The 14,135-nt window shown below is 42.1% G+C and overlaps 1 protein-coding gene across 1 annotated transcript in view; it reads left to right on the top strand.

Annotated features, from left to right (window-relative positions):
- Positions 1 to 355: 355 nt before the first annotated feature.
- The window catches only part of RAP1GAP (RAP1 GTPase activating protein), a 29,573-nt gene continuing 15,793 nt past the window's right edge, over positions 356 to 14,135 (top strand). The window contains exons 1-9 of the mRNA XM_009878311.1: positions 356 to 450; positions 898 to 933; positions 4,854 to 4,901; positions 5,986 to 6,024; positions 6,122 to 6,313; positions 11,805 to 11,908; positions 13,399 to 13,477; positions 13,740 to 13,793; positions 13,884 to 13,967. Of these exons, the coding sequence (XP_009876613.1) occupies positions 916 to 933; positions 4,854 to 4,901; positions 5,986 to 6,024; positions 6,122 to 6,313; positions 11,805 to 11,908; positions 13,399 to 13,477; positions 13,740 to 13,793; positions 13,884 to 13,967 (618 nt within the window). The 5' untranslated portion in view covers positions 356 to 450; positions 898 to 915. The remainder of the gene's footprint in view (positions 451 to 897; positions 934 to 4,853; positions 4,902 to 5,985; positions 6,025 to 6,121; positions 6,314 to 11,804; positions 11,909 to 13,398; positions 13,478 to 13,739; positions 13,794 to 13,883; positions 13,968 to 14,135) is intronic.

The following is a 14,135-nucleotide window of genomic DNA, read 5'->3' as shown; positions in this document are numbered from 1 at the left end:
GAGATCTGATCCCAGAGCTTCCTGAGACACCTGTCTTTATTCTGCTGCGAATCTATGATGGAGGAACTTGGCAAAAAAAGATAGAAAATAGAGTGAGCAATCAAGACCGGAAGATTTTTGCTGTTATGTTCAGGATGTTTGCAGGTAGCAAGTGGTAAGTTAAGACAGATCAGGGAATCTCACACGGAATGACAGCTTCCTCACAGGCAAGAAATGGGAGAGGAAGAGTAAGCAGGAGACAGTAGAAGGCAGCGGAGTCACCACAGGCAAGCACTGTCATCTTGAGTTGTCCCAGAGTTGGAAGTTTTTCTTTTTTCTATTTTTTTTTTTTCCCCTTCTGCCTCTGTCTCTTGCAGGAGGCCTGAGGAGGGGGCGCACTGCTTCAGTGATGTTATAGACTCTCCCACCCAAGGCTTTCCATGTGCTCTCACTCCTGCTGTCCCCAACAAGGTAAAGGCAGTCCACATTCCTCTGGCTCAGGGTTGGAATGTGCCTTGAACCACTGAGCAGAAGAAATAGCTGTAAGCAAGCTCATGTGCATGCATGTGTTATAGCTGTAGTTGCTGACTTCTGTGAGAATTCTAAACTTGCTCATGTAGTCATTTCTTATGCTATACTGTATCAAGTCAGTAATCTGACCCATTGAAAGAGAGAAATTCCTGATAGCTATCCGATCAGGTTCCAGGTCAAGCTTTTGCAACACAAGCTGAAGGCAATTCGGCCAGTTGAATTATCCATGTTACCAGTTAAAGAATGATTCCATATTGTCTTCAGTGAGCAAGTAGTTTCTGTACCATGACATGAAAGGAGCTGTTGGCCCCTTTGATCTCTGGGTTACTGCAGAAGATAACATTAGCTTCTGCAAATGTTTAATTTTTCCCTGTTGTCTTTCTGCAGATTGTGGACTTGTTTGAGATGATTGAAAAAATGCAGGTAAGGAGAAGTTATTCTGTCAGACTTTGGGATCTGTTGATTTTTTTCATAGCCAAACAAATAATTACCTGCTATTTGTCACTTCTCTCCCAATACCCTTTAATTTGGGCTTGCAGAATTTTTAGCTCTTCTGTGCCCAAGCTCCTGCACCTACTCTTAAATGGGTTTCAAAAGCATTTTCTTGTGTTCATTTTTCCAACCAGCGTGATGGAAGGAATAGACACAAATTATTATAATTCTGTCTGTTCTTTGCAGAAGTGTGATTCTGAGAGAAAATCAAAGTTGCGTTAAGGTATCTCTGGCATCTTCAAGAAACTATATTTCTGCTGGGTAGCAGCTGCTAATGACAGGTGATTAATGGGATGTTTACATAGCTGCATTTAGCAAGGTCAAACAGTTTAAGAAATAACTGCTGTAGGCCCTGTCTTTAACTTGCTCAAAAGAGAAGGGCCCTGGATTAATTCTCATGTGGAAGTACGTGCATTTATTTGCATGTATTACATTAGAAAATTAAAATAGAAACAAAGGGGAAAAAAGCAACCCTGCCCTCCCCAAAAGAGTTAGCATATGCTATATGTGTTATGTATTGAACAAAAAAATCTTTAAATTTTTCAGATGATCTGTTCTCAGAGCATCTTTACAGATTACCAATACTTTCTCTGAGTGGTACACCTTTAAAATGCCACGGTTAACTTTGACCTAACATAGCCTGGAACATGGCGTGTAACTCCTGCCTTTTATTGTATGCAGGAATTAAACTTTTAAGAGACAACTTATTTTCTGCAATTCATTGCGTTCTGTGTGATGGATTAGTGAGTGAAGTCCTGCTCTCTTTTTAAACTGAAATCTGTCTCCAAGATCTGAGAAAAGTTTGTGTCCCCCCCTTTTTTTTTGAAAAAAAAAAAAAAAGTAGTAATCTGGTAATCATTGCTTGAAGTAAATGGGCCACTGGCTGCATTCTTCTGTGTATACAGATATAGTGATATCACAGTAAATATTTCATTAAGGACACTTAGGAATTCATTGTTCCTAGGTTGCTTTGCAGTGCAAGCAGTTGAAAAGCAAGCAAATCTTATTTCAGCCAATAAACCCAGATGTTTCTGGTCTTCACATACTTGTGTAGCCAATCCCTCTTCACTTACCTGCTTTCGTCTTTTATGGCATGATGTTTAATGCCTTTATTCTGCATTCATACAGTTTCAACATATCCTTCAGTCTTATTTTCTCACAACTGCCTTTATGTTTTTTTTTCTAGTGTCCCCTATTATATCCAAATTGCCTGTTCTTAACTCATCCCCTCAAGGCACGGCTCCTTGTCCTTAAAAATCGTGTTATCACAGCATTGTTGGGCCATGTTGGACCTGACAGGCTCTGGGTGTTTTTCCTCTACTCTATTTTTTCATCTTGCTCATACCAGGTGTTTTCCCTGTACAAGACCTGGGAATATCAGATTCCTAGACTGATGCTGTCTCCAGTAAGCTACCCAGGGAGACAGGGTAAGGTGAGGGAAGGTCTTTCCTTAAAGGCAGTGCTGCAAGCCAAACTGGACCAGATCAGAAGAATGTCTCAGCAGGTGGCCGAGACTGCCATAGTTTATACCTCTCCCTTTTGAGAAATGATGGTGATTATCAACCAGTTCTACCCGTGCTTTGAAACTTCAACAACTTAGGCTGTAAGTTCTCTCTGGTCCTGGTTACACTCTAAGATAAAGCTTTGGACTATACAGCCCAGGGCTGCATTAGATCTTTGCCAGTATCTTAACTCTAGAGGAGAGGTTAGTAGATTTAGGCCTACATGTTCTGCTCCCAGGCTACCAGGAGCTCCTTTATCAGTACAGAGTCATGGAATGTGCTGGCACATTGCTCTCTGTAGAAGCTCAGATACAAACAGTAGCTCTTTTACAGCAGCCCAAGTGGTTTTCCCTCAGGCTTCTGTGAGATATTGGTCTCCTGCTGGGACTTCCTTTGAAACTGAAAACTTTTTGCAGTTATCAGATCTGTCAAAAATATCAAGGAAGGGGAGAGAGATCTTACAAAATTGCAAGTTTCCCAACCTCCGTTTCCATATGCAGAAATCCCCTGGCACACAAGTTCATCCTGCTACTTTAAACAGTTTGTTCCAGAAGGCCAAGGGTGCTTTGTACCTACGTGTCCCCCCTGTCCCAATCCAAATAGGGTTGATGGGGCATAGGACTTTCTTGTCCCAAAGAACTGTTCTGAGACCCTTTTTTCAGAACGTGGCCTTCCTTATGAGCCCCAACACACTAGGCTGACAAGTGGAACTCCAGATCACATCAAGAAAACGTCCATTTGCACTTCCATTTCATGCACTCCACTTCCTCAGCTTTTTGTATTTGGGGAAGTCATAATGGTTGCTGCTACCTCTGCAAAGGGTAAAGATCACTTGCCAGCCTCTGTTGCATCTTAATTTCACAAGACACTACATTCTGCTCATTTGTTTTTTGTTTTCTCAGTGCTGTCTACTGTCAATGTTAATGTTGTTGCTATATTATCAGTTTTTCACCCTATATGGCTGGAACTTTGGCCTCAAACTTTTGCTGTTGAGCCTCTTAAATCTCTGCTGCAGAGCTCCACTAAGATTTACGTTTTTCTGCCAGATACTAGTTTATATACTAGTTCCACTGTAGAGTACTTCCATAGACATAGCTGTTATAAATCAGATCCTGTGTTTTATTTCAGAACAAAGTCAAGAGCTGCTTATTGTGTCTGAAATACCTGATTAGCCACTCCATTAAGCAGTCATTGATGGTGTATAAAAAGACAGTTTCAGCATCATGTTCTGGCATGAGAGTTACAAGATTTAGGTGGCAGTAGTTGAATACTCACTCATTATCTATAAGAGAAAGCTACAACTTAAATCTTGGTCTTCGGCTCCCTGTGTGACAATGCAAATTTTTCCTTTCACTCTTCTGTCTGTATTGATGCTGCATGGACTATGGCCAGCATTTTATGTAGCCCATTGGCCTCCATATCCTTTTGGCTTCTTTTGTTCAGGGCCTCTGCTTAGCCTGTGTAGAGACTGTTCTTACAAAAATTTTCCCATTCTTGTGTGCTTCTGCTGCAGAAGTGCAGAAGGAGAGAGCTACTTTTGCCGTGGTGAGAAGGTAGAGGGTGAAATAGCCTGAAGAACAAACATCAAGTCTGGACGTCAGCTGCTGATTCAGGAAGAAATGGGCATCCAGCAGTGTTCTGCCCTGCTATTCCTACCCACCTTGCAGTAACGGTGCATAGGAAGGCAGATGTGCAGGGCTTTGCTATGTGGCTCCGTGCTGCCTTCAGGGGTCTCTTGCATTAGGCAGATGGATGGATGGAAAGCAGCTCTGCTTTCCTGTTTTACTGCCAAGAGACAGGTTTGTTCCATTAGGAGGAAGGAAGCAAGGCACATAAGCTGCTTAATGAGGAAAAGTCTTCTTGCCTAGCCCTAATCCTCAAACCAAGCATTTGTTACTTCTCTTAGCCTTGCTCTGAGGTTCTCTGTCTGACAGTATATCAGGTCTCTGCCTAACAGTATATTTAAGGGAGATTGGAATGAATGGTTTGAAATAACATTCTTTTGCATTCTGTGTTTACCTCTTTATTTATTTCTTGGGATAGGAAGTAAAGTAGCCAGAAGATGTTAAAGAGTTAAGTAAGAGAATCAGTTTGGGAGATTGCTTTTGATTTCTGCCAGCTTTCTGCTTTTTGAGAGATGTAAGGTGGAGGGGAGCTTTTCAGTTTTAGTGCCAAAGTAGGAGATTGGCCAAGTTCTAGCTTTACCTCTGTTTATTCCAGACTTGCATAAAATAGAAAATTGTAGAGGGAGACAAGGTATGCGTATTGGGGATACAGAGAAGGACACAGAGTAAGTGAAACAGACAAACTAAAGCATAGGATTCTCACTGTCTGTGGCTTTGTTTCCAGGGGAGTCGTCTGGATGAGCAAAGATGTTCCCTTCCAGCTCCTCTCAAGGTCAGGCCAAGTCATTGTTGCCTCCTAAGTTGCTAAGAATGGCAGATAATTACTGACATGACTTGCAGTGTATTTTCATGTTGAAGTGAACAGGGAGCCTACAAACAGCCCAAGAACACATATATGCTTGCTTGTTTGTTTATTTTAAAGTTGCTGCAGAAGAGAGTGAAACCGTGTGGCTGAAGTAGAATCAATACTTCCCTTTTTTCAAATTTAAATGGTTTTGATAAGTAGTATTATTAACAATCCTAGTTTTAACTAAGTAATTTCTTAAACTTTTTTCCAATGTAAAATCTATAATAATATTTGTGAAATCACATTGTGTTTATTTAAGTCTGCTTGAGGACTCCTAGAGATGCAACTAGAAAGCTGATCTGTTTCCCTCAGTATTAGGTCAGTAATAAGACCCCTACTTTAAACTCTCAGCTCTTCCTCTCCATTCCTGTAGTCTCGGCTGAAGCACAGCAACATTAAAATCAACCTTGATCTTGAATTTAGTCTTGGAATGACCTTAAAAGAAGCCACATAGAGAATCGATATAGCTTAATTCTGACAAAGAATAGTTGATGCTCTTCGTGGTAATGGAAGGAGCATCCAGCTGGCATAAAGTAGCTCAGATACTCCTATACGCAGATGCTTCTATTCTTGCAGTCATGCCTTAGCATTGCTCAGTTGTACACCATAGGTCTAGCTATGGAGATGACACAACCTTGATCTCGCTGTCCCTACTGTTATCTATGTCTCCAGAGGAATAGTGGCTGTCTGACATTGGAAGGAAAGGAGAGAAACTGTCACTCCTAACCTCATCCAGTTTGCCTGTAGTTTGACTACCTCCTCATACCTGTATTCTGTGTAGTTTCAAGGAGGAACATGGTTGAAATCTGAACCCTAAATTTCTTGTTCTCAAAGTTCTGTATTATAATGCTGAGCCCTGGGAAATGAAGTCTAACTTAAAATCTTGAAGTAAAACTCTGAAGATGGACTATGGCAGAGTGGAAGCTGAGGGCAGAGCTTGTGCCATCATGACAGCATAACACTTTAAAAGATGTCAAGCATTTTTGCTAATTGTTTCCTCTGTTTTCAGACAGAAGAGGAGTATATTCCTTACCCCAGCATCCACGAGGTGAGTCAGCACTGCTCTCTTCTGGTTTTCCTTGCACTATACTGGCCTCTCAGATTATTGGCCTGTCGGCTTTCATGTTCCCCGTCTTTCTGAACAGGTATTACAGAAAGGATGGCCATATCCTCTCATTATCTTACCCCAGTTTGGGGGCTACTGGATTGAAGGGACCAGCCACAACCTCTCCAGCTTGAGTCCAACTCTATCGGATGTACCTTTTCCCTGGAGTGGTAAAGTGAAACTGGAAAGTGACCCTACAGCCAAGTTGTACCGCAAACATTTTCTTGGGAAGGTAAGGGTGACCTTTGGAGCCTCTCTGCACACCCAGCCTCAAGGCTGAAATGTACCTCAGGCTTTTTCTGATGGACTTAGAAATAACTGCATACACACTACATTTTAAGTCCTCATGATGCCTTGAACAAATGTAAATTAAGCTGTGCATGAGCTAGCAATGCGTGCTTACAGCCCAGAAGGGCAGTTGCATCCTGGCCTGCATCAAAAGAAACATGACCAGCAGATCGAGAGGTATTTCTGCCCCTCTGCTCTGCTCTGGTGAGACATCACCTGGAGTACTACGGCCAGCTCTGGAGCCCTCATCACAAGAAGGACATTATTTTGCCAGTTTAGGGGGGTAGGCGTGTGTCTGCAGAAGGGACATGGATGCCAACAGAAGAGTAAGCTTATTTTACTGTCTGTTTCAAGGTATTACAAGAATAAGGCAATGCATTTAGTTGAAATGATAAGCTCATTATACTCTCGTTTTAAGCAGCAAGGAGGATAAGAAGGGTAAGGCACCTAATGGTTACTACAAAGGGTTAACAATAGTGATTAAGAAAGATACCTCACCAGTTGCCCTAATACTTTACCATCGTCCAGATCTGCAGACTCTGGGGAGCCTCTGTTGCAGCGAGGATTTGGAACACCTGTCCTGGCAATTGGGAGGTCCTACGCAGTGCGTCCACTCGTAGGTGAGGTCTCCAGAGTCGCTGCAAGAGGGTCCAGCTTTTATACTCTTGAATAAACAACCCTTCAAATGTGGGAACATCTGCTGTCACCCTTACTGTTGGATTCTACTGGAAGCCTGGCCAGGACTAAAGGAGGAATGCAAGGAAATTTCTCTCTCTGATTTGGTCCAAGGGAGTTTCTTTATCTGGGCTTTAGTCGCATATTTGTCAACAAGGCCAGGCATCTGGTCTCATGGTCTTGTAAGATGTCTCTAAATAAAGAAAGAGCGTGCTGGTTACCACTACACAATAAGCATTAAAGCAAAGCTGTTATAGATTGGCATCAGAATATATATATATTCATAGTAAAATACATTAGTAATACGTTACATATGCAATTAATACTATGTGCGATTAATACTATATATATATTAGATACATTGTTGGATTGTGAGGTTCATCTATAGGTTAACTTTAGTTAAAGGCCTACTGTTCTGGCCCTTGCACTTCAGACATGGGTTGGAGTGGGTCTGGAGGAGGGCCACAAAAATGGTCAAGGGCCTGGAGCACCTCTCCTACGAAGACAGGCTGAGGGAGTTGGGTCTGTTCAGCCTGAAGGAGCCTCTGGGGAGACCTTATATTCGGGAAGGAGCCCTTGGGGAGACTTTATTTGGCCCTGCCAGTACCTGAAGGGGGCCTGCGGGAAAGCTGGGGAGGGGCTGTTCACAAGGGCATGTAGTGGCAGGACGAGGGACAGTGGTTTTAAACTAGAGCAGGGTAGATTTAGATTAGATATCCAGAAGGAGCTCTTCATTGTGAGAGTGGTGAGACACTGGCACAGGTTGCCCAGAGAAGCTGTGGCAGCCCCCTCCCTGGCAGTGTCCAAGGCCAGGCTGGATGGGGCTTGGAGCAACGTGGCCTAGTAGGAGGTGTCCCTGCCCAGGGCAGGGGGGTTGGAAGCAGATAATTTTTAAGGTCCCTTCCAGCTCAAACCATTCTATGATTCTCTATGATTACTCAGATCTCTCTTTATAACCCAGGCTTATATTCAGGATCAAGCTAGGCAGTTAGAGTAGCTTTGGCAAAAAATCAGTTAGTTTAAGACCTCCACTAATTCTGGTTCCTGTTCCCTTGTGAAAATTGCACTGTTTTGTTTAACTCTGCCCGGTTATGCTGGCTGCAGAGCTGATAGTCCAGTCTCCAAAACAACTGAGATCCTGACATGTCATACCGGTTGGGGTTTGGCTAAGTAGTCTCATCAAAAGGCATCCTGTTTTCTGTTCTTTGCAGCTCATTTTTACTTTTCCCTGCATCTAACCTTGGGCTTTGGCTCCTGTTTCTTTGTTATGCTTTCTAGTCTTGACTTTTGTTGGCATTGTGCCATCTTTTTCCTTAACAGCCTGTCTTGGTCATCCACCCTACGATATGACTTCTTTGGTTTATGGACTTACTTGATTCTAGACTTCAAGTGACCATTGAGCATGCTCTTTGTTTTGTTCCTTTAATATGTCTGTTCCTCAGCTGCTCTGCTTTTCTGCCCTTGGTCACAATAAGTATTGTACTTGATTCTTGCTGACATCCCAAAAATCTATTAGCATCCTGAAAGTCAGGGTCAGGAGAAATCAGCTGTCCTCCCGGCCTTTCTGGCTTCCTTTGATTTCAGCTTTTCTTCCCAGGTACAGGTAAGTTCAGTCACTACCATTGACTTGTGTGACAGATCACAGTGGCCTATGATTTGAACACTGCAGCTAGAGGGCACGTTATTGTTTGCTGCTCTTCTGCTTTATCTTTTTCAGGACCTACTCATTTGTTCTGCTTCAGTAGAAGGTAGACTATGTTAGCATCAGAAGCCATTAAACCTTTTTCCTGTCAGTAGCAGGGCAGTTCTGGGTGGTGTTTTTGGGGTTTTTTTTTCTCTCTCGGAGAGGAAGTGAGGACAATAATATCTCTGATACTTAAAGAACTTCAACAGCTTCATCTTCACACCGATGTTCAGGGTAGTGACTGAAGTCTTAGTTATTCCTTTTTTTTTTTTTAAGAGAAGATTAGTTTATGTCTGACTTCAGGATACCTATATCCACATAGACTGATCAGTATTTTACTTAGATGTATCTTTATTTCATGGTGAGTCAGAATTATGATTAATACAAAAATTGTTTAGATTTTTTCCACAGCAAAAGGCAATTTTACCAGTGCATTGAGAGAGGTTGCAGTCCACCAGAGACAGAACAGACTTGTATTTTCTAGGCAAAAGGCTGAGAAAGGAACTGTCAGACTAGCAACTCTTCTTGATCAAATTACACATGTTGCTCCCACTGAGTCCTTATTAATTTATTGTGTCTGGAGTATTCCTTTCACAGAACATATTCAAAATTGTGCAAGTTCTTGCTGTACAACTGGATGTTTAACTTACTGTCCAGACGCATAACACTTCTGTGCCATGCATGAGGATGCATTTATACAGTGCTTTCTGTTATGCTCTCTCTGAGTCTTGCAGTCCTGGTTACTGACTTCATGTTCCCTGAGTGTCTTGGGCTGTAAGGGAGTCTGATTTGAGATGACTGCTATTCTGGTGGTAGAACAGCCCATTAATTATTTGCATTATTCCTTTATCTCTTTTCTTGATTTAATTTGACCATGACAAACACTTCATATTTAGGCTGAGGAAAGCACTTTTCACAGAATCACAGCATGTCAGGGGTTGGAAGGGACCTCAAAGGATCATCTAGTCCACCCCCCCTGCCAGAGCAGGATCACCTACAGTAGATTGCACAGGAACACGTTCAGGCTGGTTTTGAATGTCTCCAGAGAAGGAGACGCCACGACCTCCCTGGGCAGCCTGTGCCAGTGCTCTATCACCCTCACGGTGAAAAAGCTTTTCCTAATGTTTCTGTGGAACCTCCTGTGTTCCAGCTTGGACCCATTGCCCTTTGTCCTGTCATTGGACATCACTGAGAAGAGCCTGGCTCCGTCCTCCTGACACTCACCCTTTAAATATTTATAAATGTTAATGAGGTCACCCCTCAGCCTCCTCTTCTCCAAGCTCAAGAGACCCAGCTCCTTCAGCCTTTCCTCATCAGGGAGATGTTCCACTCCCTTCATCATCTTTGTGACTCTGCGCTGGACTCTCTCAAACTCTCTGTCCTTGAAATGAGAGGCACAGGCGGTTACAACCAAACAGCATAAAACCACTGGCGTACATCAGAAGAGTGTGTACATACTAAAATGTATGGGAAATACATTGATTGTATCTTCCAAGTAAGTTGGTAATGGAAATAGTTGACAAGTGGAATTTGGGAATCAGGCTCCTCATTAAAGTGTGTGCATTTTGTCTCCTGGGAGCATCTGACCTCTCACTGAGTGGACAGTAATTCTTCCTGTGGAACCACAAGTGGAAAAGCCAGCTGGATATCTTGAGGTGCATCATCTGGGATTTGGAAAATGCCAAGATTTGTCTACAAAAATACTAAAAGAAAGCCTTGATTCTTTTAATATTTTTTTTTAAATTTTTTCTGTTGCCTGAACTGTTCTGCACTGAAGATCAGTAGACATATTCTTGATTCCACTGTAGGCAGATTGCTGTGTGACTTCCTCCTGATTTTCATGGTCCCAAGGCATAAGAAGGCACTGATAATTCTGCCTGTTGTAGTATAGCTTAGATTATTTTTGGTTTTGGAATCCTTTATTTCATTTATTATTATAGTCCTATTATAGGAGTCTTACCTCAAATTCCATCATTGCTCAGAAGTGCCATGCCAATCTCAGTATATTGCCCTGTGTTAGGTAAAATACTGGAATGTACTGCTGCCTCTTTCAACATTAACATTAACATTCTCATTAACAGCAAAAGATTAAGATAAAAGTCTAGTAAACTGTAATCCAAAGAGAATTGGATCCCCTGGATGATATTCTCTGTCCTGCTTATACCTCAAATCCAGTAATTTTGGACTGTTTGCTGAAAGCATGAGTTCAGCTGGTTCGGTCAGAGTTTTTGTAGCAGTCAGTCCCCAAAACTGGCCATCAAGTGGTTTTCCACTAGGAAGATGGGAGCAATCTAAGCATTTCTGGATGATTTCACCCGTATAGTATTCATGTTGTGCTAGAGGTTTCTGTTCACATCTCTTGTCAAAGGGCTTTAACCTTCTGAGGTTAGGGGTTCTATATTATCATATATATATAGATAGATATGCTATACCCAGAGCATTGGAAAATAGCTTTATGGCTACAGTCACCTCCATTTGAAGATATTTGTGCTGTGGTTCATTGTTTCACTGAGTTACTCTCTCTGTTCAAGGCATACTCCACTGAAGCTCAAGCAGTGTTAGTGGCACTGCTGAGAACAGTCTTTATCTGCAAAGTAGTTACACAGAGCTCTGACTGCATCCTCCCTGAGATGCGAGTCCTCTTAGAGATCAACCATTTGGTATAATGATCCTGACATTATTGTTTGTGTAGAAGATTCCCACAACCACATCCAGCTGAATGTGCTTAGTCATGCAGAGTCTGAATGGATATAGGGAAAGTCCATTAAGGATACAAATTTATTTACAAGAAACCCGCTGTCTTCAAAATGTGTTGCTGAATGTTCCTTCTCAGGAGCCCTTCTGATGATGGACAGCTGAGGAGAAACCGAACTGACAGTAGATGAACTTTGACTGATATGCTCATGCATTGATCATCAAGGGGGTTGGGAGACAGCATATGCATGCCTTTCAAGCATGCCATTGCTAGTTAAAGAAAAAAATGAGCTAACCTTAAATGACAGGTTGTATGCAAAAAAATCTGGTAAACTTTGAGGAGCATGTTGAGTTTTAATGCATTTTGACTTCCTGTTTTCAGGAGCACCAGAACTTTTACTCCAGTGACATATCCCTGGGCTACTTGGTACTTTCTGTGAAGTATGAACAGATCGAGAAACAGGAGAATCTGCGCCTGTTGCTGAGGTAATAGTCCCTGTTGTTGGAGTATATGTTACTGCTCAGAGTCTCTTGTCTTACCTTGAGCTTCCTCTGCATAGATATGGATGTGAATCTCATCTTTCTCCTGGAATGGGCTGCATGGAAACTGCCAAGCCTTCTTTTCTTGCCTTTCCTTTGATTTTCTCTCTGCAGTTTCTTTCAGGAAGCTCTTGTGGTGTTTGCAGGTGCATCTTTTTAGTTCCTATAGGAAAAACATCTGTTCTTCCCTCAAAAAGATAGTTCGTCTGTTTATTCTGTTTACTCAGAGACATGTGAGTACTGTCTAGGAAAATGGAGAGCATTCCTCAAATGAGGGCAGGCTAGTGCAGGCTGGTCTTTTGGACTTTGTACTTGAGACTCAGGCTCCCTTGAAAGTGAGCTAGAACACTCCTTAACTTCCCAGGACAGCCTTTAAACTGACATAATATTTAGGGCTTCCACAGAGAGCTGTTACCCAGAGCAAGCTGCATGAACTAGGGGAGGAACAGAAATGGATCTTGCTTAGGTGAGAGGCACTCTGCAGCTTTCTACCACACTGTGGGCTGGGTGCACTTCAAGTAGGCAATATGCTACTAGAACCAACTGACATACAGTTGCTGCTGACAAGGACTAACACAGGACTGAAGGAAAATAACTGGTTGCTTAGGAGTGAGTTACAAGAAGATCACTGGTGGGTTTCCTGCGTTGTATGCAGACGACACTGCAGAGTGCTGGGAGGAGCAATAATCTAGGCAGGGTGAAAGAGCAAGCCAATGTGTGAGCTGTGCCAGGGAAGGTTTAACTGAGCTCAGAAACTTTCCTACACAGAAGAGATCAGTGAAGAAAAGGGTAGTAAGTCCTCTATTAAGATGCTGTATTATATGCAGAACCTTTTGCTCAATAGGTTGTTTATAATGGTTTGGAGAGGTCTCTGACAGCCCAATATTTCTTTTTGCCTAGAAAGACATTTCTCCTTTAGTATACATATAGAGAAAGGGAGCTTTTCTCTATCAGCTTTCTGGAACAATTCTACACCAGTTTCTACCTCCTGTACTTTGCATACACCTGCTTTCCTAGGCTGTGTCTAACAGACCTTTTAACAGTCTTTCAAACCTTTGCTGTATCACCTTGTGAATCCATTCTAATACTGTGTCCATTGTATTTCAACATTTAGTTTTCTGTGAAAGAAAATGGTAGGGGAGACCAAAATATTTCTTCAAGCAAGAAAAGAATGCAAAGGGGCAGGAGACTAAGCATCCCTGATTTGTCTTCCTCTGCTCCCTACAAATGATGAGCAATAAGAAGTGTAAATACCTCCCTTTCTCCAGTGATTTTGTGCATGAGGCTTAACATTAATCCTCTGGAATTAACTGCTTTAAAGATAGTCTGAAGGAATGGCTACTGTTAAGAAAGAGTAAAGAGTTTAAAGTTAAAGAGCTAGTGTTGCTTTTGTCTGCCTCCAGCCTTTCTGTAATGCCTTTTTTGGTTTGTGTCAGGACTCGGACTGGCACCAAACATGACCTGATCCCTATTTCCTGTCTGAATGAATTTCCCAATGCTGTCCAGATGGCAAAGGTGAGACTTCTCCTAACGGTTCAGGTTATTTTCACCTCTGTCCTTCCATTTCTCTCTTTTCTACCACTCCCCAATGATACTGTTGTATACTTCCCTTTTACACTTCCATTTAGTTTCTCTTCTTCTAATTTTACCTCTAATTTTTCCTGAAGGGACTCCTGTCTGATAATTGTATACAGTGTTTATGCTCTCGTGCCTGCAGCAAGCTAGGGCACATGATAATCACGCTTCTATTTCCTTCTTTCTCTCTCTCACTTGACAGCTACTATGTGAGGATGTGAATGTTGAACGCTTCTTTCCTGTCCTCTACCCCAAGGTATAATGTTCTGATATGTCTCTGTGACACTTTTCCATTGAGGTCTGGCTAACGATGTCCAACTGATAATTTGTATTTTCATTACCTCAGGCTTCACAGCTTATTGTTGCATTTGATGAACATGTCATAAGCAATAACTTCAAATTTGGGGTCATCTACCAGAAACCTGGACAGGTAAGCTCCCTCAGATTCCACAGTATTGAGACAAAACACAAGACTGAGTTCTCTTAGTTTAAATGTAATGAAAAGGTCTTTACTATCCTGTGAAAGGGATGGAAGCCTCCCTTATGTTGATTGATTTGTTTGTGCAGGTCCTCAAAATTAGAGGAACTGTGTATAGGG

Source organism: Apaloderma vittatum, unplaced genomic scaffold (genome assembly GCF_000703405.1).
Source record: "Apaloderma vittatum isolate BGI_N311 unplaced genomic scaffold, ASM70340v1 scaffold521, whole genome shotgun sequence".
Classification (NCBI taxonomy): Eukaryota; Metazoa; Chordata; class Aves; order Trogoniformes; family Trogonidae; genus Apaloderma; species Apaloderma vittatum.
Note: the sequence above shows the minus strand (reverse complement) of the source record. Positions and strands in the feature narration are given on the sequence as shown.